The sequence below is a fragment of the Mirounga leonina genome, unplaced genomic scaffold (genome assembly GCF_011800145.1).
Source record: "Mirounga leonina isolate KUSES-001 unplaced genomic scaffold, KU_Mleo_1.0 Mir_150, whole genome shotgun sequence".
NCBI classification, from domain to species: Eukaryota; Metazoa; Chordata; class Mammalia; order Carnivora; family Phocidae; genus Mirounga; species Mirounga leonina.
This window is the reverse complement of record NW_023270374.1, coordinates 2,316,092-2,343,796: the sequence shown is the minus strand read 5'-3', so window position 1 is coordinate 2,343,796 and position 27,705 is coordinate 2,316,092. Positions and strand designations below refer to the sequence as shown.

Genomic DNA, 27,705 nt, shown 5'->3' with positions numbered 1-27,705 from the left:
AGGGAGAAGCAGGCCTCCTGCCGAGCAGGGAGCCTGATGTGGGGCTCGATCCCAGGACCCCGGGACCACGACCCCAGCTGAAGGCAGAGGCCTAACGACTGAGCCACCCAGGCACCCCGAGGAGATAAAGTTGAAAATAAAATCTTCTCCCCAATATAAAGGTAGTAAAGAAAACACTTGTGATTATCAGATAAGCCTTACACCAGAATGTGATGTGCATCACAGGCAAATGACAAAGACAGAAAGAAATCTCACCCTTTCGGTGTTAGCTAATCGGGTACAATCTGTCTCAATGTAAACAGTAATAACTAGTCCTCCAGTAAGAGGACTAGACAGTACCACTGATCACACATAGTTCATCCTCTCTACCTAGTAAGTGGGATGACTATCTAGGTCATCTATTTGGTTTATCCAGAGTAAAAACACACTTCTCATACCTTTACGACAGGAGTTAGTTGTGCAACTTTGGAACAAGGCGCCCATTAAAGTTAGTCTCCTAGGAAACTGGGAGATTGGGCGCTTTCTCTCTGGATGTTTACACTGCAAACAGATGGCTCCAGGAGCCCTTGAGCAAGGTTTTTCTAGGTTCTAGGTCGTAAAGCTGACCCAGGGCCTAGCTAATCTTCAAAAGGAATTAGGTACATTTCAAAGAATACTTACAGTGATCACCTTTCTAAACTATATGCTCAAAAAGGAGAGGGAAATATTTTCACAGGAAGAATTAAGCGTCTTTTTAATCTGCGTTTTATAGTCCTACACGTTACCGACACACTGTGTAGGTAAGACGCCGCCCAGCGCAAGGCTGGCCGCTGAGGAACAGGATCTCGCACAGCTTTAGCGGTGGCTCGCAGGGGGAAGCCAGGGGCCGCGTTAACCGAGAAGTGTTAGTTTCAGTCAGTCTTCCAAAGCGGGATTGATTAAGAGTGCACAAGGACGCGTGGAAGCCGCAAGGTTCTGGGCTGAAGGATTCAAAGACGGAGCATGAATTCTTTCCACCGAAGGGAGGCTGGGTCTTTGGGAAGCTCCGTAATGACCGCTGAAACCACGTGCGTGGCTGCAGACTCCCGGGACACCAAACCGCACGCTGAAGCAAGGTGTGAGGTGTGATCTCGGCGCTCTTGGGCCAGGACCGAACCAGGCGGCGACCCTGCGGGAAGAATGCCCGCCGAGCACCCCGACCCACAGCACGTGGAAGCGCTTTGTCCGCCACCGGCCAGACCCAGGACGCCCGCTCCTTCCCAGTGCCGGCCGGCGTCGTATACCCTCCCCTTCTCCGAGGGGCGGACACCGCCCGGAACTGCGCGTAGCACACGGACTACAGGCGCCACGGGCGATAGACCGAGACCGACCCAAAAGTGACCACGCACCCCTCCCCCGCCCACGTGACCTTCTGGGGCTGGCCCGGCTCCACCCCCCGCCACGCCAAGAACAGACGCGGAGCCGCCTTCGCGGTCTTCTGCGCAGGCGCAGACCTTGACTCGCGGCTGGTGACGCAATCCTGCGCGGACTCGGGCCCCGAGCGTACGTCTAATCACGTAACCCTGCCCGAACGGCCGCCGCAGTCGGACGTGCGCGCGCAGCCCCGACCCCCAGCCACGGGAGGGGGCGGGGCCGTCTGGGGGTGGGGCGGGCCCCGCGGCGGCCAATCGGCGGCGCCCGCGCTGTTGTCCCGCCCCGCCCAGCCGGCCGTCGGTCCCCGGGGGCCTCGTCCGGTGGACGTGCGGTAGCGGCGGCGGCTACGCCGGCTGGGAGGTGAGTGTGTGGCCCGCGGGCCGTCCGGGCTTCTCGCCGCAGCCGCTGCCTCCCGACTTGTCCGGGCGTGGCGAGCGGGCCGGCCGCGCGTGCCTTTGAGGAGAAGCGGCGGGCCTTGGGGGCGCAGGAGTCGGGGGCGGCCCGGGGTCGGAGGTCCAGGCCCGATCACGCGGGCGCCGTGGATGCCCGCGGCCCAGCAGGCACCGGATCCGTTTGCAGAGGGGCGTGTGTCCCTCTAAAGTGTGCGGGTCAGAGGGGCCGAGGGGGCGGGGGCGTGCGCCGTCGGAGCGCGATGCGGACCCGGACGCGGCCGGGCGGGAGCGCCGCACCCTCCTTAGTGCGGAGGAGCGGCGGAGAACGGCCGGCGGGAGGGAGATGCTCGGGGACGGAGGTGCGGCCGAGCGCCAGCCAATTACAGTGGGAGATGCAGCTGTCACCCAGGCCAGAGGATTCTTGTCGCCATGATCACTGCCTTTCCTTCCTGTGCTCAGACAGGATGGGAAATCATGCTCAGAAACCACTTTGTTGATTGACTCAGAAATCGCTGTCAGGCCGCCTGTAGGTTCGCACGTCTGCTTAAGGGCCCGGTTGGCAGAGGTTTGGGGAAGTGGAGGGCTGCTGGTGAGGATGGACAGCGGGTTGAGCAAGCCCTCTGCAGCCATTTCTCCGAGGCTGGGGCTGGAATCAGTGACAGTCCTGGGCATAGTGTACCGCCCCTCCCCCGCCTCACCCATCTGAGCTTGGTGGGTGTTTAGAGTTGACTGTGGAGTCTTCTTCCGGTGACTGCTCAGGTCTCCTGGATGTTCTTGTTACAGTTGAACTCTCAGAGGACAGTCTTTTTTCATGTTTGGGGGTGGCTGGTGGTTGTAGGAAGCCAGCTGTAGCCCCAGGTACTGGAAACAGTATCACTGGTGGGACTGGAGAACTGGGTAGAGGTGAGGCTCGTTTTCCAGGGAAGATGAAGACAAGTTCTGCCCTAGACATGTTGAATCTGAGGCAACATCTAAGATCTGGCTGAAGGGGGATAGAAGGAGGACAGGTACTTTGGACGGGTGGTGGAGATTTAGAACTAAAACGTACTGTGAAAAGGGAGGTAGAATCTAGAGCATAAGGTTGGGTGCATCTTGAGAAAGTACCTAGTCAGGGAGTCTGAGGAAAGAGTAGCTCCATTAAAGCAGAAGTGACCCATGCTGGTGTGGGGTGCCACGGAAGCCAGGGGGAGGAGACCTTGGAGTGGGGAGTGCAGTCTGCAGTGTCCACAGACGTGGAAAGATCTAGGGAGGAAAAGCAGCTCTTTGCATTTGGCACTGCTGAGGTGAGGGGCATGCTGAGCAGTTTCAGTGTGAGTCCAGAGTCCCACCAGGCCCAGGCTCAAGTGCCAGCCCGACCACTTACTGTTACCTTGTTAGTTCCTCTTCTGTGAAATGGGGATGGTAACAGCGACAGTGGCACCTAGGCCTGGTGTATGGGAAGCCAGTAGCAAGTAGCTTACAAGCCTCCGGTGAGGCTGTAAGCACTTGGCATGTTTGTACTCACTGGAGCCTCGTGGGCTCTGGCAGTTTTCTACAAAGGAGCAGACTCTGGTTCAGAGAAACTAAGTTACTTGCTCAAGGTAGCACAGCTCGTGAAATTATTCTCATAGAGTAGCGGTAATTCACTTATGAGGTGTTTAGGGGTGCTGGAAGTGGCCGTGGATTGTGGACTACTTTTTTATGAAGTTTTCCTCATGGAAAGTAGTTATTTATTTAGTTGGTTGTTTTCATTTTTTTTCCTTTTTTTTTAAAAGAAATTTATTTTTGTCAGAGAGAGAGAGAGTGCGTGCGCACAAGCAGGGAGAGCGGCAGGCAGAGGGAGAGGCAGGCTCCTGCTGAGCAAGGAGCCCGATGCGGGACTTGACCCCAGGACCCTGGGATCATGACCTGAGCTGAAGGCAGACACCTAACCGACTGAGCCACCCAGGCGTCCCAAGTTGGTTGTTTTCTTTCTTTCTTATTTTATTTTATTTTATCTTATCTTATTTTATCATATTTTATTTTATTTCTTTATGAGAGAGAGAGAGCACGGGGAGGAGCAGAGGGAGAGGGAGAAGCAGGCTCCCGGCTGAGCAGGGAGCCCGATGCGGGACTCGATTCCAGGACCCTGGGATCATGACCTGAGCTGAAGGCAATCAACTTACTGAGCCACCCAGGCACCCCAAGTTGATTGTTTTCAAAGGCAGACATGATTCTCTAAGGTTTGGTGGACACGTGTTTTGTTTTAATTATTTGGTTTCCTGGTCAAAGAGCTAGAGATTATTATTGCTGTAAGTTCTGTTACGGTTTTGAGGTCTGTGTCTGTAAGCAAGTTAGAAAATGACTTAGATAAGCAATTACTGCTGTACTATATTTCATTAAGCGTCACTTTGGTCAATTATGTTTATCATTGGGAGAAACCCTAGTAATATTTTTTGTGTGTGTGCAAACATTATCTTATGAGGGGGCATTAGGACTTCACTTTAGAACCCTCTAAGAAGTGGTGTGATTTATATCTTTAGCTGAGGAAAGCTACGTTTTGGCTGTTAATCAGTTTATATCCTCTAGAGAACTGAAATAATCCTAATTTTTAATCCTTTCATTTCAGTGTTTGCTCAGGCTTGAATAATTCTTGTTTCTGTTTTCAGAGCTGTTATTAGAAAGAAGAAACATGGAAAGTGGCGCAGTTCTGCTGGAATCCAAATCCTCACCGTTCAACCTTCTGCATGAAATGCATCAACTACGCCTTCTCGGTCACCTGTGTGATGTGACTGTCAGTGTGGAGTACCAGGGCGTCCGCGAAGAGTTCATGGCTCATAAGGCGGTGCTGGCAGCCACCAGCAAGTTTTTTAAGGAGATGTTCCTTAATGAGAAGACTGTGGATGGTACGAGGACTAACGTCTACCTAAATGAAGTGCAAGTCGTTGACTTTGCCTCGTTTCTCGAGTTTGTGTACACTGCAAAGGTACAGGTAGAAGAAGATCGGGTGCAGCGAATGCTGGAAATGGCTGAGAAACTAAAATGTCTGGACTTATCGGAAACTTGTTTTCAGTTGAAGAAACAGATGTTAGAGTCTGTACTTCTGGAGTTGCAGAACTTCTCTGAGTCTCCGGAGGCAGAAGGGAGCAGTGGCTCCCAAGCTGCTGTTGCTCCCGACCCCAGGGCAAGTCCCCCCGGGGACAGTCCTCTCCCTAATGGCCTCGGGGATTCCTCAGATCCCCTAGTGGAGACAATCAGCAATGGCGTGTTGCCAGATGTGCCCCCGAGGAAGTCCAAGGAGAAGCCAGACAAGAAAAAAGAGGCAGTTAAGCCTCCCTACCCAAAAATCAGAAGGGCCAGCGGAAGGCTGGCTGGAAGAAAGGTGTTTGTGGAAATCCCTAAAAAGAAATACACGAGAAGGCTGCGGGAGCAGCAGAAAAGTGCCGAGGACGACATGGGGGACACCTGCGGCCCCCAGGACCCCGACCCGCAGGCCATGGGAGCAGAGATGGAGCCCGTCCCGAAACGTGAGGAGTGCGGCGTGGGGGTGGGGGTGGAGGCGGCACAGGTGCTGCCGAAAGCAGGCGGCAGGGAGGACGCAGGCCGCGGGGAGGGGGAGGACGACGACGACGAGGACGAGGAGGGCGAGAAGAGGAAGAGCAACTTCAAGTGCACTATCTGTGAAAAAGCCTTTCTGTACGAGAAGAGCTTCCTGAAGCACATCCGGCACCACCACGGGGTGGCCACCGAGGTGGTGCATCGCTGCGACACGTGCGGCCAGACCTTTGCCAACCGCTGCAACCTCAAGAGCCACCAGCGCCACGTGCACAGCAGCGAGCGCCACTTCCCGTGCGAGCTGTGCGGCAAGAAGTTCAAGAGGAAGAAGGACGTCAAGCGGCACGTGGTGCAGGTGCACGAGGGCGGTGGCGAGCGGCACCAGTGCCAGCAGTGCGGAAAGGGCCTGAGCTCCAAGACGGCGCTGCGGCTGCACGAGCGGACGCACACGGGCCACAAGCCGTACGGCTGCACCGAGTGCGAGGCCAAGTTCTCGCAGCCCTCGGCGCTGAAGACCCACATGAGGTAGGGCCGCGGCCGCCGGGCCGGAGCCGCTGCGAGGCTGCTCCTTGCCTGCCATGCGGCCTGTTTCTGTGCTGGGGCTGGGGGTGCGGAGAAATGGAGGTCGTTCTAGGGTTTGACCCGCGTGGCTGTGTCTGTAGACGTTCCACTTCGTAATTTGTGCCCTCTAGAAATGGGGGGCGGGGCTGCTTTGGGACGTCTGTGAATTCTCCTCTCCACTCAGCCTTCCTACAGGCCCCAGGCTGATGGCCGTCCCCCTCACCCTGTGCCCAGTGCCAGCGCAGAAGCCTGGACACGGAACCCAGGTCCTGCCTGTCTTGTCGCACGGCCACTGCAGGCCAGGCTCTCCCGATCCCAGAGTAGCCTCTGGAGCTTACGGTGCCCGCCATGCTTATGCTTGAGGGCCGTTCGGGCTAATGACCATCATTGCTGTTTTCCTGACTCTTCATTGAGAACTTGGGCCTGTGACCAGCTGGGTCCCACGGTCCCATTAAAGACCTCCGTGAGAGGACGTTTAGGGCTTTAGGACACTCCTCTGGTCGTAGGTATTCGTTCTCAGGGCTTGGAAAGTGCCATTGGTTAGTCTAACCGCCAGAATCAGGACAGTGTTTTCTGTTCATAATTTTTGAACTGTAGGTGGGGTACACCAGTTTTTAAATAGGTTTCCTTCCAGTGCTGACTGTTCATGCTTGAAATCCAGACAAGCAGTTTCTCTTCTATTGTAGACCTGCCGTCAGGCTGGGGCGTCTTTGGGGTGGTAGCATGGCGTTCATTGTCTTTTTACTCTGTGATCAGTTAAAACCTTGGCGTAGGAAGTGCGCAGTGAGTCGTGGTTGATGGCTGCTTCGTACTGGTTGTGAAACTCAAATGCTGGTGCATGCTCCTCAGAAACCAGCTTTCCTCAGCATTTTGAAACTGTTCTTTCTGGACTGGTCACGTCGTCTTAGGAATCGACAATAATGTTTTTGATCACACGGTGCTTGGTCAGCCGTAGTCCCCAGGCTGTCTGGTCGATCTGATGGGGAAGCTTTGCAAATACTGCACGGTACTATTCAGTGGTGAAGAGAGCGAGCAAAGGCGAGTGTCTGCTGGCCAGGGCCGTGCAGCGCCCCCCGCCCGGCCAGCCTCCCGCAGAAATGGACTTGGGGATGGAGGTCGTGGGCCTGTGTATTTCCACTTCAGCTGTTCCCATTCGGTCTCTTGGAATAACCGTCTTTGCAGGCTAGCGTGGAAATTGTATTGCAAAGTGAGCTTTGAGATACATCCTAAGTTATCATCTGAATGTTGTACTTTCAGAATTCATACAGGGGAAAAACCTTTTGTCTGTGATGAATGTGGTGCAAGATTCACTCAGAACCACATGCTGATTTATCATAAAAGGTGTCACACAGGTAAATACTCAATGCTGTTGTGCTTGAATGTCTTTCTAGCTGTAGAAGAAACTGCCATTTAATATAGAAGCTGGCATCTACCAAAGTGGTGCAGGCTAAGGCCGTGATATAGCTTTTGCATCTCATAAGTGAGCAAGAACAACCAGCTCACACATGCCCGGGGCTCCGGTGCTGGCGTGCTCGTGGCGGAGGCCTGTGCACACTGGGCGCTGGGAGCCGGCATGCGAGTCTGATGTATCCAGAGGTGTGAAACAGCTCCTCTGTTCTAGCCCCAGATTCCATTTCCAGGAATCTGCCTTAAGGAAGTTGTTCAAAATATGGGAAAAGCTATAGGCTGTCATCCCCCTTCTTGCTCTCCCTAATAACAGAGCATTGAAACAGCCTGATTGTCCAACCACAAGGAAGTGGTCCAGTAAACTGGTAAATCCATCCCTTCCCGGCGCCCGATTGGGCCACTCCCAGGTCTCTGAACGTTAGGAAAAACACCTGTGCTTGGATGTGGACTGGAAAATGCACAATTACGCAGACAGCTAATCCCAGCTACATTGAAAACCTGCACATAAAAGACTGGGTGAAAATAAATTGCTATATGTTTGAGGTGGTGGGATTATCTCATTTCTATTTTTCAAAATTTTGCGATGTGATTTTATTACATGAGGGAGAAAATTTAAGTTGACTTTATTCAAATTCAGCACAGCGATGCTGAGGTTTAGAACCTTGTATAGGATACAGAATCTAACTGTTGTACACTGCTATTATCATACTAACCCAGTTCTTTCTTGCTTGCATTTTAAAATTTGTATCTCTAAACACTGCCATGTGAGCCTCAAGTTCAAATGCAGGCGAGGCAGAGCTGAGGCATTTAATGATGGGAATTACTGAGACTCTAAAATGAGAATTGGTGCCTAATGGAAGATTGGGGGTGGAGGTGAGGTCAGGTCACACCGAAGCATTAAGCGAGAACCAGTCATTTTATGAAAATATTAATGTACTCAGGTTCTGTTAACACCAGTATTTTTATTTTGATGTTTGTAAAGTCAGGGGTACACCTAATAATCGGATGAGTCGGATTTGTGGGATTAAAAGACTCAAACTATACAACATGAAGTGGGAACATTTTTCTCCTATTCTGTAACCCAGCCCAGGTTGATTGGAGTTGCTGCCCCAGAGCAGCCATGCATACGTGTCCAAGTAAAAACTTCCTGTCCTCTCAAGGGGCTTTTGCCCCAATAAAGTGCCACATGAATGCTGCTTTGAAAAATCCAACAATTCCCCCAAACAGGTTGTAAGGTTAATTTCTTGTTTGGAATGACTAAGTTTCCAAAATGTGGGCTGACTGAATGATCTAATTCTAGGCTATGGGATTCCCAAGGCCATTTTACCTGAACTTTGAGGAAGTAGCAGGCATCTTACACGAATAGATGTTTTAGGACAGTTTTAACTAGAAGCTGTCACGTGCTGCCCAGCACGGTGCTTCTGAGTTCATGTGTGTTCTAGAGTGTGGGCCAGCTTGTCAGGTGTTCTGGTGCCTTATCGTTTCTAACTTTCCGTCTCATCTTTTCGTGTAGGTGAAAGACCTTTTATGTGTGAAACATGTGGCAAGAGTTTTGCTTCTAAGGAGTATTTAAAACATCACAATAGAATCCATACTGGATCCAAACCCTTTAAATGTGAAGTTTGTTTCAGGACTTTTGCCCAGCGGAATTCGCTCTACCAGCACATTAAAGTCCATACAGGTATGGCTGGCGTGTCGTCAGGGAAGGGAGTTCAGTGTGGCAAGGATAATGTCCCAAAAGTTTTTGATTTACTAGAAAACTGTTTGGAATTTAGCGTTGTTTTGTGTGTCATAATAGCATTTTTAAATTTCTGAGTTTCTAGTTTCTGGCCCTGACAAACTGGAAAGGTATGAGTGTTTGGATGTGGATATGCAGACATTTTTAACATTTTCAGATTAGAAGTCAGGGTAATGGTCTATACATATTCGTGCACACACACACATAAATCCAGTTATTATGGGACTTGGAATTTTATATTCCATTACTGCGGAAAACAGGTGAACTTCTGTAGACGTAGTACCAGCTTTTGGCTTTGGCCCTTTTTGGGTGGAGACCATAAATCCTGGTATTAGAGGGATAGATTTGTACCTGTCAGTTGACTCTCGAGTCGTTCCCAGCATAGTCTCCCTGCTGCTGCTTGCCAGTGGGCCCCAGCAGCATGACTGCAGAGCATTTCAGAACTCAGCACAGTAGGCTGGGGAGACCAACCAGTGGCTTTCTTCCCTTCCCATCTCAGGGGAACGTCCTTATTGCTGTGACCAGTGTGGGAAGCAGTTCACCCAGCTCAACGCTCTCCAGCGTCACCATCGCATCCACACGGGGGAGAAGCCATTCATGTGTAACGCGTGCGGGCGGACATTCACCGACAAGTCCACCCTCCGGCGGCATACCTCGGTAAGCAGTGGCGCGGCTTCCGCGGGGCCTGTCGCTGGTCCCCAGGTACACGTAATCTAGACAGTCAGAAATGCCGGCCATCATTCCATACGGTGGTCGTCGAAGATAGTGGGCCTTTCCTTTTCAGGTTTTCCCTGCAGGGAGTACAGTCCCAGTGTGAGCGGAGAACCGAGTCTCAGGGCCCCAAAGGCACAATCTGTGATAAATGAGATTTGGCCATTAGTGAAAGGGTATTTTGCTACGGTGGAAACTAAATTTAAGTTGAAAAGAGACCATTGTTTTGAAAGATGCACTTGTTCAGAGACACGTTGTGACTTCTGTTTTGTGTTTGATTTGTAGATACATGATAAGAATACTCCATGGAAGTCTTTCCTTGTTATTGTAGATGGCTCACCCAAGAATGATGACGCGCACAAGACCGAGCAGCCGGATGAAGAATATACGCCATCCAAACTTTCAGATAAATTGCTGTCTTTTGCAGAAAATGGCCATTTTCACAACCTCGCCACAGTCCAAGGCACTGTACCCACGGTGCACGAGAACAGTTCTGCAGACACGGCCTGCAAGTCGGACGATTGCGTGGTGTCTCAGGACACGCTGCTGGCCACCACCATCAGTGAGCTTAGCGAGCTGACTCCGCAGACAGACCCGATGCCCGCACAGCTTCACTCGCTGACTGACATGGAATGAGAGCTTAATTACCTGCCAAGCAGATCCTACGCTGCGTCTCCGCGTGTGTGATTGCTGTATGCAGGTTAATGTCAGGGGCTAAGGTAAAGAACTGTCTGTGGGCAGAGTGAGCAAGAATACCTTCTGCACATTTTCCTGAATCTCTGCTAACTTGCACGTCTTTATCAAAGCATTTTTAGAGCTTCCCCTTAAAAATCCCAGTCTGCATGATCTCAGCGACGCTTGATCGACAAACAAGGCAGTTAACATGATCTCACTGGATCCTGGTGCAGGTTATATGCATAATGCTTGTCCTGATGTGTAGGAAGTTTGGACAACTACGTAACTGTAGAATACAGAGCCCTGGCCCAGCTCATGAAGTTACTGTTAGTGATCTCCCTGGTCTCTCAGCCTGCCTTACCCTTCTGTGTGGGTTTAATTCTCTGATAATTTTAAGCTATTTTTCTAGCAAGCTGAAATAAAACTGGGACCATGTATTTTCAGCTCTTTCCTGTTGAACAGAAGCAAGTCCATTTTGCTCTGGAGACCCTTGAGTTGTACTGAAGAAATGGATGGTTGCATTCATTCCCCTCCACCTCCTGTCTGTAGGTACTAAAAAAGGAATGACAAATTGAACACTTGAAAAATGGCTTCGTATAATCTGTACTCAGAGCACATTCACAGCTAGGAAGTTGGCCATAGACTAACTGCTGAAATGAAGTGTGGCTGTTGGGTTTCATTCCTAAAGTCTGATTAGGTAAAAGCTGTCCTACCAAAGATTCTAGCAGCAAATGGTGTAGTAGGTTTTGCAGAGGTGTGAAAGTGAAGTAAGAGGCTTTAGAACACTTGAAACACTGTGGAGTCCTTTTATTCACAAGTAGCAATGAGGTGATCTGGCAAATCTTAGAACACAGAGTGTTAGTATTTTTGGCTGGGTTTTCCTGACTTTGTGATTTTCAGAAACCTAGAATTTCTCATTTACGTATCAAGAGCTTGAAACAGGCAAGTAATTCCCACACATTTGTTTCCTTGGGAACATGTGAGCATATAAGCAGAAGGGACCAAAAGCCTTGGAGTGTCTTTGACTACGCCTTAAGAGTGGATTGTGAAGAACCAGAAACTTTGTCTTCAGTGCTCCGCTGGCCGCCTGCTTAAAATGAATTTGCAGTGAAGTTAATTCTGCTGTATTTGCTAAGCCTGATTCTTGGTTCCAGTGGCTTGGGTGTGTTGCCGCATGCTAAGTGCTTTGACTCACATGTAACCCTAAACATAATAATTTAAAGAGAGAACCCCGAAGAATTATTTTGTTCACTAGTTGCTCTTTTTCTTACGTTTTAATTTATTAAACTGGCTGTGAAAACGTTCACTTTCTGAGAGGTACTTTATCCTAAGTTCCAGGATGAAGACACAGTTGCACTATGCCAGAAAGTAATGTGGGAAGACTCTCCCGAAATGCTTATTTTGTTCTAACTTATAACATGTTAAGTAAATACGGAAGCCACTCTAAGATGTTTTAGAGGTGCTGATAACATGTTTCACACTTGCTCTTGAAGATGGCAGTACTGAATTTTCAATGATGACAGCATATCCTGGTTGTGTTTACAGAACAACAACAAAACTATCACACAACCATTTTACTTTTGGTAAGAGAATGAGCCTGCCCAGCTGATGTACTGTTTCATGGAATAAAGTCATCTTAATGAGAAGGAATTTAAATAATAGATTATTTTGTTACCTACTGGAAGAATTTTTGTCTTGAATTTTTCTTTAGAAATTCTACAGAAAATCGTTTAATGTGTTAATAAATGTTTGCTTTCTAAAAAGTTTGATAGGTCTACGGTTTATTTCCACTGTTAGAATCTAGGCTCTGTAGAAATAAGATTCTTTTTTTTTTTTTTTTAGATTTTATTTATTTGACAGAGAGAGACACAGCGAGAGAGGGAGCACAAGCAGGGGGAGTGGGAGAGGGAGAAGCAGGCTTCCAGCAGAGCAGGGAGCCCGATGTGGGTCTCGATCCCGGGACTCTGGGATCATGACCTGAGCCGAAGGCAGACGCTTACCGACTGAGCCACCCAGGCGCCCCTAGAAATAAGATTCTTAATTGGAACAAGTGTAATTCTCTTTCCATTTCATGGGTAATGAAATGTAAAATCAGGATCTGTAGTCCTAGGATTGTCTCCATAACTGCCTGGACTGCGTAATGACTCCACAGACGTGAAAGCCTGGTGGTGAGGGATGCTGGCCTCTGCCTGCAGGGGTAGTATGCCGTGTACTTGGTGCTGGGGCGGCCGCCGAAAGGCCTCTTCAGTGATGTGGCAGTCTCCGTCACGGGCATGTCTCCAACTAGACCCATTTCTCTGTCCTTCCCAGGAGGGTAAGGCTGCGCCTGAGAGCGGAGAAATGCAAAAACCCTGCAGAAGACCCAGCACAGAGGGATTTGTGGGTGCCGTACAGAAAGCAAGGCTGGCCTCTGGGTATGTGGGTCCCAAAAGTGTAATCAGAAAGTGCCCAGGGTGCAGGTGCTGCTCCTCCCAGAGCATCATGAAAGGTGACTGCGGGGTAATTTTAGTGCCTTCCAAACATTTTGTGGGAAATGCTCTCAGCACAAAGTCCAAAGCATTCTGCCACCTTGGATTTTACCAAAATTTGTTGTACAGAATTTGAAGAAGAAAGCCATGTTGTGGTGGAGGTGGCTAGGGAAGACCTTTATACTTTAATAGAAATGTGGTTTTGCTGTAGGTGATAATCCAAACCAACAAATTTGGGTGTAAGTTTTAATTCTAACCTGTTCAGTTTTACACCTTGCCACACCAGGGACATTTTTTGAGACCAAATGTGTGCTTGTCTCTAACTAAACTTGATGGTGTTCATGTTACTTGAAGTAACAATATTGTTTCAATGGGGAGTATGGGGCCTGGGGCACTCATGCAAAGGGTCATTTGTTCACTTGCTGCAAATAACCAGGCAGGCTACAAACGTGGCTCAGAGGGCCATCTGGCATATCATCTAGTTGAGCCCCAGAAATCATCCACTCACTTCTGCCAATCTGTACAGGGACCCTTTACCACGGCTGGCAAAGCCAGGGTTTTTAAAACACCATGGTGGCTTCCATTAGGAAAAGATTCTGAGAAGAGACATCTGAATGAGAACTAAACGAGAATGATTAACTTCTCAGAATGCCTAGACTGAACAGCCTGTTCTACCATTCATTTTTTAAACTTGCTTTGAATTATCTTTTTTTTTTTTAAAGATTTTATTTATTTATTTGAGAGAGAGAATGAGACAGAGAGAGAGAGCATGAGATGGGGGAGGATCAGAGGGAGAAGCAGACTCCCCGCTGAGCAGGAAGCCCGATGCGGGACTCGATCCCAGGACTCCAGGATCATGACCCGAGCCGAAGGCAGTCGCTTAACCAACTGAGCCACCCAGGTGCCCCCTTTGAATTATCTTTAAGTTGTTGTTTATATATTGATGGACCTGACCACTGTTCTCTGAGGGGAGGAGCCGGCCCGTAAGAGCTCCTGCCCCCAACCACATCCTCCTCCTCCCCAGAACTTGAGGCCCGAAAGGCCTGTGGCTCGACCTGCCCCAGGGGCGCATGTCGCCCCATACAGACATCCTGCAGAGTTACACGAACACCCGCACTGTGAACAGACTTGAGGGACTTCAGGGTTCCTCACCCCCCCACCTAACAAGTCTTCTAGAAACCCTCCCTCCCTGCACCTGGCAGGTGACTGGGGCCTAAGGGATGCCAGCAAGAGTCCCTTGCCAGGGGTGGCCAGAAGGGATGACACCGTGCAACCCAGGGATTGCACCTACAGGCTGGAACCAAGGCTTCCTCATAAACCCTCTGCTGGCAGACCTGCTACAGTGCCCTGCATTTCCAAGTGATGGAGGTTTTGAGGTAGCCAAACTCATGTTTGGATGGATACTCAAAGAGCCTAGCGAATATTAATATCCATTGCCTTAAACCTTAATGGGAACAACTTAAAAGAAAGGAAGCTACTCTTGATTTGTGTAAATTTACATAGGAAAGACCCATCAAAATATTACTCATAATTTCCACTTTATTTTCTGTACAGGGTGACATAAAACATACTCTTTCTGCTAAGGTAGAGTGATCGTCACATGGTTAGTTTTCACAACATAATCCTCCACCGGAGAACACGAGGGAGGAGACCCCGCAGTGCCCGACACCGCACTTCGCAGGCGAGAGCCCGTTCCGGGCCACAGCTCCCGCTGCAGGCAGGTGGGTCGCAGGAGGCATGCTGTGCTGCCGGGCCCCCCGAAGGAGGCCACAGAGGTTTGCATTTGGACATTTTAAATGCACAGTATCAGAGAAAACAATAAATGGCATCACACGTGGTCACAACTGTGCAAAAATATGGTTTTCAAATCATTAAATAAAAAAGGAACTCACACAAGCTATAAAAATGTTGCCACAAAAAGCAAAGCTTTCCTGTAAGAAATTTTAACTGACTCTATGAACTAACCCCAGATTTGCTAAAATACAAGAACCGGAACATAAATAGTCATTATATTTTATTCATAAAGAACATTCTGTAACTCCTGAAAACCTAACTCGGGCCTCTGAGTCATGGTACTACCCTATGTTAATGGGACATTTCAAAAGAAGGAAGTTCGGATAATGTTAATGGGACTTTTTCTTCTCATTTTCCTTTTATCTTCTGGCAGTTCTGTTCTAGCCATTACAATTATTTTTACTCTTTTCATTAAAAACAAATTCTTAACCCAGCCACTGATCCCAGTGTTTATTTCAAGACAAACAAGCAACTCTCCAACTGACATAACAAAATGGTACCAGTACTGTTTTTACAAACCCCACCTCTTTCTCAGACAGGGATCTGACAGGGGACCACGATGAAAGCTAAAGGAATCCTCTTAAGAGAAATCATTTGGTTCCTACTTTCAGTGGTCAGACCAGACGGTCCTTTTAACAAGTGAAAACAAACCTTGCACACTAGTGATGAAACAAGCAGGCTGGCAGGCTGGGATTTAAATGCTCTCCAGATGGGACAGACGTACAGCCTGAGGACACAGGCAACAAAAGCACCCCCCATGCCTCACTTTCACAAAAGTGCATTTGGCTGGTTGTGGAACAGATGAGGCACAGGAACCCACTCTCTGCTCTAATCATTTCTTTGTTAGAGAGTCTGACCGGAAGTGAAGTACCACCAAATGGGCTGCATTCCAAATTGTACCATAAGTGGTAGCCAGCTTTCTTCTAAGAATCCCAGAACTTTGAAGGGAGGAACATTCATCATATCCCAGGGTGCAAGGCCAGAGTGTTCACGTCTTCTGGTCCATTCAGCCCACACTGTGACATCTCTGACCTTCCTCCCCACCAGGCTGTGTCGGCACAGGTGGCCCTACATGCAGCCAGGAAATCCGCAGCCACCTGAGGGGCAGCCTCCACTACCAGGCCCCAGCTGGCCCTTTCCAGCTACTTTCTTGCTACTTTCTCCTTCATCTCAGCCCGACCCGAGCACCATCCCCTTGCCTTCCTCCACACTCAGCCCATTTCGTGGCCCACTCTCTACTTCTGCCCAACAAAAGCCTACCAATCCCAGTGGAAGGACATCCAAAAATGAAAACATCCTTCAAATGCCAGTTTCCATCTGACCTAACATGGGAAATTTCATTATCTGCCTTTAATGACAGCTGCATAATTTAGAAAGAGCCACAAGCTAGGACTGGCAAAAAAATACATGTCAAACTTAAGTCAGTTAAGCATAAAAATACACATAGAGAAGATTCCGGAAACAAGACCATGTCTAAAGCACAGTATCTGCATGTAAGTTCATAAATCAATAAGCACATATTATGTAAACCAAAACGACATACTAAATTCAAACATGCAAGCCAAAACAATCCCATTAGCTGAGAGGAAAATCAATTCTCCCCAGAAGCTGGTTGCCCTTTTTCCCCAACTGGACACATAGTAAACCTCTGTACTGTATTTACCCCACCTAACCCATCACGTTCAATAAAACGGTAAAATTAATGACCCGCTCTCTCTGCGGCCTTTGAAGAGGATTCACATAGTGGTGGTACACCAGCCACCGTCTCAACGTGGGTAAGTGTATGAATGTGAAAGTAAGCAAAAGGGACAGGCCAGTCAAATCACTTTTATGTGAATATAAAGGGTTCCACCTCAACTACAAGTGGAAACAATCTCCAGGAAAGGGAAAAACTGTTTTGTACAGATCTCTTGTGTGTGAAGGAGTACGAATCCATCAGACTCACCCTGACATTCGCCCACAAACATCAGCAAGCCCTGCCAGGAAGCTCCCTTTTCTCACAAAGTTAACTAAGTGATTCTGGCAGACCCCGGCTGTTCTGAATTTTCGCATGCATGTTAGCAAACACAACAATATAAAAAGCAAACAAATGGGTCACTAGCACCATCAAAAGAATCACAACGACAACAACAAAAACCATTTCTAGGAAGTGAAGTCATAAAGCTCATTCCTAACAACCATCCCGAACTAAACATGTACACTTAGAGAATACATCCAGGTGTGAATTTACAGAAAATATGCAAAGCATCTATTACAATGATTAGGCTGGGTACTCCAGTCCAAGAAAATGACATAAAAATACATGACAAAGTTGAACACTGGCTCTGCAAATATCAAAATAACAGGAAAAAGATTCTGAAGTAGTTCTCAGAAAACTCTGGGGGCTCTGACAAGCATGAAATAGCCCATCACACCCACAATATGCACAGGAGTTTCCAAGCCACCCGCTTCACAAAGACACAAACACAGGGAGCTTAAACACACAGATGGTTTGGCTCATGTGCAACAGAAGTAAGCCATTAAATGGGCATCCCATAAAGATCATGTGGCCCTAACATGAAACTAAAGAGGAGTCAGCTGCATGCCACAAAGACATAAATGTTCACTTCAGGTCCCCGTCTCCTTCTCCATCCCCTTGGATGGACTTTTTGATACGAAGCAACATGGTCGTGAGCCACTGATCTAAGCGAGATATTGAGTCAAATTCCTTCACCTAGTTTAAAAAAAGAGGAACAGGAATTAGTCTATGGAAATACAACCAAAACACAAAAAAACAACACCCCAAGCTGTTTAAACATTTCTAGTGATAATCCTTCATTTAAATCATTCATTCTAGTCTATAACTTTATTCATGAAAAATGGTTTGTTTAAATCATTCATTCCAGTTTATAACTCTCTTCATTAAAATGGTTTGTTTGTCCTGTGACTATCTGGATGGAGCTAGTGACAAGTTCCTGTGCTTTTTAAACCGCTCTGTGTGCTAACATGCTGAGCTCCTAACCACCTGTGTAACTGGAAGAGCATACTTAATGTGACAAAGGAAACGAGACCCCGTGTAAGAAAGGAACATGGAAAATTCATAGTGTTCTAATATTCACTGAACATGAATCAACATACTTGCAGAGACAGGATATGTGAAAGTGGAATCCCTTTAACTCATTTCAATGCATTACCAGAAAGTGATATTTCAATAGGATGCAAATGGTTTGGTAGCCAAAGTAAAACGGGAAAACATTCTTTTCCACTACTGCTTCAAAGCCATGAGTAAATTAATGGAGGATACCAAGAAATCTGCTTGATTCTAAACATAAGATGGCAAATATGGGAAAACAGAAAACTAATGAGTATAAGAAAAAGTCTTCCATTTCTTTTATGCCAAGAATATAGCAAAACTCTCACTGTTTTTATATTTTAAGCTGTACTTAACTGATTTTACTTTATACTTATTTATGGATCAGATTATTTTCAAAAGAAAACATTCAAACAGCAAATTTTAACAGTATGCGATAGTCTCTTAAATTTGCCTCCCAGCTAAATTCAACATGGCTAATAGAATTAAGTAATTGTAAAGATTTGTGGGATATATAAAACATGACCTTTGGGAAATACAACTTAGGCATATTGGAAAAATGTTCAAATAAACGTTCAGCACTCATACAATGAAAAGATGTTTCTATAGTTTAAGCTTCCAAGAATGTACTGTACCCCGAATGCATAACTTACTGCTTCAGTGTAAGCTTCACTGTTCTGTTCTTCATGAGCTTCTAGAAGTTTCTGGTAGCGTAAGTATGGAAAAATTAGTTTGGTAGGCTAAAAAGTTCCACCTATGAATAGATACTTTAAATACAGAAATAGCCTTAGTATCACATCAATTGACGTTGCCAAACATCTTACAGAATAGAGAAAATACTCAAATATAAGCCATGAATTATCCCAAATCAGGGACCTAGTTTTTGTGCTAACATTTCTGAGTTGCTCGGTTTAGAACACAACGCTTATGTCCCTGACTCTGCTGGCATCTGAAACCTATTCTGCAAAAGCAGGAGAGTACCAGTGCTCCTCAAAGAATTAGAGTTTCACTTTAGACTTGATCCCACCTGACAGCAAAGGCTTTTTTTTCTTCTTCAAATTTGTGATGTTACTTACTTTCAGTAACTTACATTCCCTCGAATCAGTAAATGCTGGAAACATTTCCTCATATTTCTCAAGAGCAAGCTGAAAGAGAAAAGCCACTCATTAATGTCAAACTCACTGAATCAGGAAATAAAGCTCTTTCTATCTGAACATCTTATTACTTCAGTAAGATTTATCTGCAGCCTATTTAAATGTATAAGAAGTATGCTGTTAAATTCAACATCAAAATCAACACAGGAAACCCTATTCAATTTGAATTGCCAACTTCAGTTAAGAATAATTTCTAAACCAGTTTTTCTGAATTAGGTTGCTGTAGAGAGGACAACATGGACCAAATCTAATTTGTAAAAACTCACAGACCAGGTGTCTGTTTCCACCCACTACATAAAGAAGCTCTTCCTTAACACTGTCCAGATTCCACATAAATCCCATTCAGACCTCTGCTTGAGTCTGGAGGGAAAGACACCTTTCCTCTCAGCAGTTTTACTTCTGCTCTCCCAGAAGTTGGAGTTTGAAACAAAGGATGTTATTCCACTTTTATTGTCTCCTCCCTATGCCCCCTAATTTCTTTCTTTTTTTTAAAGATAGATTTATTTATTTGAGAGAGAGAGCATGAGCAGGAGGGGCAGAGAATCTCCAGCAGACCCCCCGCTGAGCAGGGAACCTGACACAGGACCCTGAGATCACAACCTGAGCTGAGACTAAGAGTCCGATGCTTAACGAACCGTGCCACCCAGGGGCCCCAGCCCCCTAATTTCTTTAAAGCAAAACTACCGAAGGGAACGCAGCTAGCACTTCAGCAGCGGTTTCAAGATTACAGCTGGGATGCACAGCATAGTATTACTGTTATTATTATTATTATTAATGCATGCAGTTTGGTCTTACTATAACCAATATCACCCAACAAAGCATAACATGAATGACAGAGGGCCTGAGGCCTGTTCTCATGGTAAAGTGCAGCAGAAATTGGCGCTGCGGGACTCTTACCTTGGCATTCAGTTCATCTACTATGAAGTGACAGAGCGCTGCTTTAAAGAAGTAGTCCTTTGCACTGTACTTCAACAAAGGATTATCCATGGTGTTTGCCCCAACCTAGGCACAGAAAGCAGATTTAGATTTCAAAGGTTTGCCTTCTTGTAGTAGACAAACTGATCCTCATCTGCACTTTAGAAAATACTTGTGTATCTTACATCAGTTTAGCTATGAATATATTCTTTTAACCCAGTATCACACACTAGACAAGAAACAATATTTAATATATAAGTGTTAACCTGTTAAAAATGCCCCAGAAAACTTCTACTTCTACTTCCAGGAAGATGGAATAGACATTATTTTTCTCTATCCCTCCTGCTAAGAGCAACTGAAAGCCCCAGTCATTTTATATAAAACCAACACAAGGAGACTGAAAAGTGGAGACAAGACAGCAGACCAGCTAGGGACCTTGAGACACACAGAAAACACAGCAGGAGTTCTCTGGGTTTTCTTTTTCTTTCACATATCCCTAACTTGGAACAGAAAAAGCCAGCTGAAGGACCTGGAAAAGGGCAGCCTAGCAAGAAAGAAAAGTTTAGGTAATTACTACTGCTCTACTCCAGCCAAACACCACAGAACACTATGGCCCCACCCCTACTCACTTCAGTAAAGGCCCTAGATAGAACTGAGATGTCAATGCTTTTGAGATGCAATTGTGGAGGAACCCCAAATCCCTGCCAAGGTGGCTTCACAAAGGCCCAGAAGGGAGCCATGCCTTCATCCCTGTCAGCTCGTAATGGCCCACCCTCCTCCATCCCTGCTGTGAGGCAATGGAGACCATGTGGGGAGCCTGGGTCTCTCCTCTACCCAGCAGGAATGAGGTATCATCCCTCATCTCCCAGCAGTTGTGGTTTCAGAAGAGGCCTAGTGGAGGATTAAGACTTCTATCACCACGCAGTAGTAATGAGAACAATCCCAATGTGGTGTTGGTGGAGGGCAAGAAAGGGCGGGAATGGCCACCTCTGCCCAGCAGTGAAGCAACACATGCCCCTTCTGCTTCCAGAGTAGGGTCACAGGAAACCAGCTGAAAGAGGTTTATTTATTTATTTTAAGGAAAGAGAGAGCATGAGCAGGACAGGCAGAAGGAGAGGGAGAGAGAATCTCAAGCAGACTCCGTGCTGAGCGCAGAGCCTGGCACAGGACTCGATTTCACAACCATAAGATCATGACCTGAGCCAAAACCAAGAGTTGGACGCTTAACTGACTGCGCCCCCCAAGCCCTCCTGAGAGAAGGTTTAAATATGATCCAGTCCAGTTGTCACTAAGAAAGGAGATCTTAAGCTGAATGAAAAACAACCAACAGATGATAGCTCTGAGGTGACAGAAATGTTAAGATTATCCAACAAAGATTTTTAAAGGAGCCCTCAAAAAAATGCTTCAACAAGCAATTACAAAAATGCTTAAAACTAAAGAAAAAACAGAAAGCATCAACAAAGAAAAAAGAAATTTCCAGCAAAAAAAACCCCTAAGATATAAAGAAGAAACAAATGGAAATTTCAGAACTGAAAAACACAATAACTTCACAAAAAGTGGATGGGTTCAACAGCAGAATAGACAGGAGAGGAAAGAATCAGTGAACTGATGACGGAACATTAGAAATTACTCAGTCTGAATAAATGAGAGGAGAAAACAGACTGAAAAAAAAAAAACAAAAACAAAAAACAGAGCATCAGGGACCTATAGGACTATAAAATAAGGTCTAACACTTAGGTTGTCTAAGTCCTGGGAGGGGAGGACAGAGAGAAGGGCTGAAAAAGTACTTTAAGGAATAATGGCTGAAAACTTCCTCAATTTGGCAAGAAACATAAACCTACAGATTCAAGAAGTTTAGTGAAACCCAAACAGGATAAAAGCAAAAACACCCAAGCCAAGCCACATAAACTTCTGAAAAACTGAAGCTAAGGAAAAAACTTTAAAAGTGGCCAGAAAAAAAAATACCTTATCTACAGGAGAAAAATAACTTGAATGAAAGCGGACTTCTCATCAGAAACCACGAAGGCCCTAAGTGGTGCATTTTTCAAGTGGTAAAAGGAAAGAATTATCAACCCAGAACTATATGCCCTGGGAAAACATGCTTCAGGAATGAAGAGGAAATCAAAACATTCCCCGATGAAGGAACCCAGAGAATTTGTCACCAGTAAAACCTACCCTAAAAGAATGGCAAAAGGATGTTCTCTAAATGCAAAGGACACAATGAAAGAAGTAATCTTGAAACATCAGAAGAAAGAAAGAACACAATAAGCAAAATATGAGTAAATACAATGGGCTTTTCTTCTCCTCTTGAGTTTTCTAATATGTTGGAAGATTGAAATTAAAATTATATCATTGACTGAGGTGGTTCTTAAATACAAAGACAAAACAGTTAATTTATACTGAATGGGGAGGAAAAAGGGACAGAAAGTAAGACCTCTATATTTCAATGGAAATGATAAAATGATAACATCATCAGCTTGTGATAAGTCATGTACATGTTACACTTAGAGCAACCACTAAAAACAGGTAGTCAAAGACATTTACTTGAAAACACTACAGATAATCAAGTAACCCACTATAAGGCAGGAAAAAGAAAGCAGAAAAAAAAAAACAAAACAAAAAACAGAGCATAAACAGAAAACAATAAATAAAATGGCAGACTTAAGCCCTAATATATCAATAATTATATTAAATGTGAATGGTCTAAATATACCAATTAAAAGACAGAGATTGGGAGAATAGATTAAAAAGCATGATGTAACTATATGCTGTCCATAAGAAACTCACTTCCATTACAGTGATAAAGGCAGGTTCAAAGAAAAAGGATGGGAAAAGATATATCACATAAATATTAACCAAAAGGAAGCAGGCGAGGCTATATTAATATCAGATAAAGTAGACTTCAGAACAAAGAAAACTACCAGGGACAGAGGGGGACATTATATAATGGTAAAAGTGTCAACCCACCAAAAAGACATGGCAAAACTAAACATGTTTGCAGCAAACAACAGAGCTGCAAAATATGTGAAGCAAAGACTGATAGTAATGAAAGAAGAGAGACAAATCCACAATCACAGTCAGAGACTCCAACACTCCACTCTCAACAATGGATAGAGATAGAAAATCAGCAAGTATACAGAACTCAACAACGCCATCAACCAAGAAGATCTAATCAATAGTACAAAACATGTTACCAAGCAACAGCAGACCCACAGAACAAATGCCAAGTCAGACCATATTCTGGGCCATAAAACAACTTCAACAAATTTATAAGAGTTGAAATCAGAGTGAATTCTCCAGCCACAATGGAATCAAACCAGAAATCAACAACAGAAAGATAAAGAGGAAAATCTCCAAACACCTGGAGATTAAGCAAAACACATCTAAATAATCCACAGAAATCAATACATACAATGAAATAAATAAAACAATATAACAGAATTGTGAGACATAGTGAAAGCAGTGTTTAGAGGAGAACTTATAGCACTAAACATGCATACACAACAAAGAGAAAAACCAGTTCCTATCTCAATTCCCTAAAAAAAGAAGTGTAAAATAAATCTAAAGAAAATGGATGAAATAATATTAGAAATCAATGACATTGAAAACAGAGATACAGAGAAAATCATTGAATTCTACCAAATGTTTAAAGAACGAACATCAATCATTCAAATTTTTCCAAAGAAGAGAAGGGAATACTTTCCAACTCATTTCCATGAGGCTACTATTACCTTGCTACCAAAACCAGACAAAGATCTCACAAGAAAATTAAAGATCAATATCCTTATGAACATAGATTGAAAATCCTCCACAAAATGCTAGCAAACTAACTGTGACAACTCACTAAAAGGATTACACATTATGACTATACAGTACAGGATTAATTTTCTCCTAAGTGAGGTCTTGCCTTTGTCTGTTGCTCCTGGGGGGTCATCTCTAAGCCCTTGCTTGCAACGGCCTGCTTGAAAGAGTGTTTTTGTTTACCGGGGTGTCTCTGACAACATGGTTCAGCTCAACCTATGGAGGGACTGGAGAATCTGTGACTGAGCCACAATAAAAATTCTAGACACCGAGTACAGGTGAACTTCTTCCCCTGTTGGCAATACTCCATGGATATTTTCATCACACATCATCATTGGGAGAAGTAAGTGCTACCTGTATAACTCCACTGAGGGGAAGGACAAAAGAAGTTCTACACTTGCAACTCTCCTGGACCCTGCCCTAAGCACACCTCTTCCTTTTGCTGATTTTAATCTGTATCCTTTGGTATAATAAACCATAACTGTGGCGTAACAGCTTTCACTGAATTCTGTGAGTGCTTCTAAAGAATGATCAAACCTGAAGGTACTCTTGAAGATCTCCAAACTTTGCAATAATCAAGAAGGATTTATCCCAGGAATGTAAGGTTGGTTCTAAATATGAAAATCCATCAATGAAATACAGCATATTAATAAAGAACAAAAACCATATGATCATCTCAACAGATGCAGAAAAAAGCACTTGACAAAACCCAATATGCTTCGAGGATAAAAACACTCAACAAAGGAAGAGAAGGGTACTTCCTCAAACTGATAATGCATATCCACAGAAACCCCACAGCTAACATCCTATTTAATGATGAAAGACTGAAAGCTTTCTGTCTAAGATGGGAAAAAGACAAGGACGTGTGCTCTTGCTACTTCTATTTACCATTGTTCTAGAAGGTCTAGTCAGGGCAAATAACAAGAAAATGAAGTAAAAGTCATCCAAATTGGAGACCAAGTATAGCTATCTGCAGATGACATGATTACATGATTTTGTACAAACAAAATCCCAAGGAATCAAAAAAAACCAAAAATCAAACAAACAAAAAATCCCCAAACCCATTAGAGCTAATAAACTAGTTCAACAGGGTTGCAGTGTATAAAACTAGCAATTAACAATCTAAAAAGGAAACTGAGAAAACAATTACATTTACAATAGCATCAAAAAGAATAAAATACTTAGGAGTATATTTAACCAAAGAAGTGCAAGGCTTACACACTAAAAACTTTAAGATATTATTGAACAAAATTAGAGAAGATCCAAATAAATGTAAAGGCACCCTGGGTTCATAGTTTGGAAGACTTAACAATGTTAAGATGTCAATACTTTCCAAATTGGTCTACAGATTCAATGTAATCTCCATCAAATTCCAGCTGGCTTCTTAGCACAGACTGACAAACTGATCCTAAAATTCGTATGGAGATGACAGGGTCCCAGAAGAGCCAAACAATCTTAGGGAAAAAAAGTATCAAAGTTGGAGGACTCACAGTTCCTGATTTCAAAACAAAGCTACATAATCAGAACAATGTGATACTGGCATACAGACAGACATGTTAAGACCAATGGGACAGAATAGATGGTCAAACAGAATATCAGTCAAATAATTTCCAATAAGGGGGCCCAGACCATTTAATGGCAGAAGGACAGTGTAGTCAACAAAAAGTGCTGGGAAAACTGCATATCCACAAGCAAAAGAATGAAGTTGGGTCCTTACCTAACACTATATACAAAAATTAACCCAAAATGAATCAAAGACCTAAACCTAAGAGCTCTAACTATAAAACTCTTAGGATTTCATCCAAGTTAAAAACTACATGTCAAAGGACATCAACAACAGAGTAAAAAAGCAACCCACAGAATAGGAGAAAATATGTGCAAAACACATACCCGATAATGTCTTAAATATAAATATAAATAAAATATGAATATCTAAAATAAGAATTTCTAAATTCTTAAGAAATAAGAATTCCTAAAATGTAATACTAAAAAGCAAACAACCCACTTCAAAAATGGGCAAAGAAATCGAACCAACATTTCTCCAGTGAAGATATAAAATGGCTAACGAGCAATTGAAAAGGGTCAACATGACCAACCATGAGGGTAATGGAAATCAAAACCACAACGAATCACTTCATACTCATTAGGGTAACTATTACCAAAAAAACCCAGAAAGTACTGCTGAGGATGTGGAACAACTGGAATCCTGGCATATCGCTGGTGGGAATGTAAAATGGTGCAGGTGCTGTGGAAGAGTCTGGCGGTTCCTCAAAAAGTTAAAAAAAGACCTGCCACATAAACCAGCAATCCCAATCCTAGGTATATAACCAAGACAACAGCAAGCCTCCCCTCACAAAAGCATGAACACAAGTGTTCAGAGCAGCATTATTCATAATAGTTCAAAAGTGAAGAACACTCAAATGACAAACATTCACTGATAAACAGCTAAACAAACTGTGGAATATTACTCAGCTATGAAAAGAAAGTATCATTACATGCTAAAACAAAGAAGAACTTTGAAAAAACTATGGTACGTGAAAGAAGTCAGTCACAAAAGGCCACTTATCCTAGAAGGCCTAGAATAAACAAATCCATTGAGAGAGAAACTAGATACTGGTTTCCAGAGACTGGGAAGAGGGGAGAATGGGGTGTCTCCCCAGTGGTGGATAATGAAAATGCCTTGGAATTAGGTGCTGGTGATGGTTACACAATTCTGTGAATATACTAAAACCCAGACTTGTATTCTTTACCAGGATGAATTACATGATGTGTGAATTATATCTCAATTAAAAGCAAACTTAAATAAAATGTATAATTAAAAAAGAACAAGATTCAGTGACTTCTGCCGGAAGTTGGTGAGACCATAGCAGCCTTACCTGCTCGTAGATCTCGATGGCTTTCTGGTACTGCTCCAGCTGGGCGGCATATGCTGCCACTTTCAGCAGGCACTTGTTAGCTGAACTGAAATCGAGAACCAGAGCAGAGCAAGTAACAATCCAACAAAAAAATTAAAAGGTATCCCAGTACACCTTCATTTGGTACAGCCCGATATGCTCACAGAGTGCAGTAAAGGTTTGTCTCTTATCGCACATAACAAAACCCATTTAATTATATTAAGGAAAACAGCACTTGCCTGTTGGATTCTTCCCCTTTGTAATAATCAGCCGATTGTTCATAATGTGCAATAGCCTGAAAAACACACATGTATTTTATTCAAACTACTTCTCTGAAGAGCTACATTTAAGAATTACATTTGCATAGGTATTATTCCTATAGATAAGCCTATTTCAACAGCACACCTTTTACAACTTGGCCTCCTTTATTTGGGGAAGACAAGAAAGCATGCACATCCAGAAGCCTGGTGGCAGAATACTCACCATCCACCAAAATCTCTTCTTCCCTTCCCCCGAAGCAAACGCCCAGCTACACACCATTTCCCTAGCCCCCAGTGCAATTCCAGGCAGCTGTGACCTGTTGTTTCCAATAGAATGTAAAGAGGCATGCTGTGGGCCTCTACCAGGCTTGGCCGGTCCATCTAACTGTGCGTCTTTCTCCAGGCCTCTTCCCTTCCCAGGAGCTAGAACGGCAATGACCAAGTCTGGAGTGATAGTGGAAGCCACAAACTGAGGATGGCAGAACTACTGTCTGCCTAGTTCCTAAATAACTACAAAGGGCAGAATGTACTTCAACCACCATGTACTGCTGCCAAACCCAGAACAGCTACACTGGATGGTTATTTTAAAGGCTTATGAAGCCCTATTGCATTTTAGATCTATAGCTTGCTAGAGCAGCACAGACTTTTCTCATTAATACCTTAAGTGTCGGGGCGCCTGGGTGGCTCAGTCGTTAAGTGCTTGCCTTCGGCTCGGGTCATGGTCCCAGGGTCCTGGGATCGAGCCCCACGTCGGGCTCCCTGCTCCGCGGGAAGCCTGCTTCTCCCTCTCCCACTCCCCCTGCTTGTGTTCCCTCTCTCGCTGTATCTCTCTCTGTCAAATAAATAAAATCTTTAAAAAAAAAAAAAAATACCTTAAGTGTCATCTAGACTAAGGGTGTTGCCTTCATTCTAAAATGTGTGGTGCTGAATTAACAGTCAAGTGGAGAGGAAACAAGTTGC

At 44.9% G+C, this 27,705-nt stretch overlaps 2 protein-coding genes across 7 annotated transcripts in view; one reads left to right on the top strand and one right to left on the bottom strand.

Annotated features, from left to right (window-relative positions):
* Window positions 1-1,683: 1,683 nt before the first annotated feature.
* GZF1 (GDNF inducible zinc finger protein 1) lies at window positions 1,684-12,156 on the top strand. Of its 3 annotated transcripts, none has more exons than XM_035005743.1 (6): window positions 1,684-1,752; window positions 4,412-5,822; window positions 7,116-7,210; window positions 8,779-8,946; window positions 9,503-9,660; window positions 10,046-12,156. In XM_035005743.1, exons 2-6 carry the CDS (start codon window positions 4,435-4,437, stop codon window positions 10,292-10,294), a joined length of 2,058 nt encoding a protein of 685 aa, XP_034861634.1. In that variant the 5' UTR covers window positions 1,684-1,752; window positions 4,412-4,434; the 3' UTR covers window positions 10,295-12,156. The 3 variants fall into 3 exon arrangements, with proteins under 3 accessions (XP_034861634.1, XP_034861632.1, XP_034861633.1); XM_035005741.1 differs by having other exon boundaries at window positions 10,000-12,156; XM_035005742.1 differs by lacking the exon at window positions 1,684-1,752 and having other exon boundaries at window positions 3,944-5,822; window positions 10,000-12,156.
* A 2,222-nt stretch (window positions 12,157-14,378) lies between these two features.
* NAPB (NSF attachment protein beta) overlaps window positions 14,379-27,705 on the bottom strand; it is a 42,437-nt gene continuing 29,110 nt past the window's right edge. For all 4 annotated transcript variants that reach the window (XM_035005739.1, XM_035005740.1, XM_035005738.1 and 1 more), the window contains 6 exons: window positions 26,725-26,780; window positions 26,468-26,552; window positions 19,773-19,877; window positions 18,798-18,866; window positions 18,375-18,425; window positions 14,379-17,364 (listed from right to left, as the gene is read on the bottom strand). In XM_035005739.1, the coding sequence (XP_034861630.1) occupies window positions 17,254-17,364; window positions 18,375-18,425; window positions 18,798-18,866; window positions 19,773-19,877; window positions 26,468-26,552; window positions 26,725-26,780 (477 nt within the window). In that variant the 3' untranslated portion in view covers window positions 14,379-17,253. The remainder of the gene's footprint in view (window positions 17,365-18,374; window positions 18,426-18,797; window positions 18,867-19,772; window positions 19,878-26,467; window positions 26,553-26,724; window positions 26,781-27,705) is intronic.

What these genes read in the sequence shown, in the direction of transcription:
- GZF1 (XM_035005741.1), top strand. Translation starts at nt 4,435, where the DNA reads ATGGAAAGTGGCGCAGTTCTGCTGGAATCCAAATCCTCACCGTTCAAC. An exon ending in GCGCTGAAGACCCACATGAG is followed by an intron (nt 5,823 to 7,115) that starts GTAGGGCCGCGG and finishes TTGTACTTTCAG; the next exon opens with AATTCATACAGGGGAAAAAC. An exon ending in GCACATTAAAGTCCATACAG is followed by an intron (nt 8,947 to 9,502) that starts GTATGGCTGGCG and finishes TTCCCATCTCAG; the next exon opens with GGGAACGTCCTTATTGCTGT.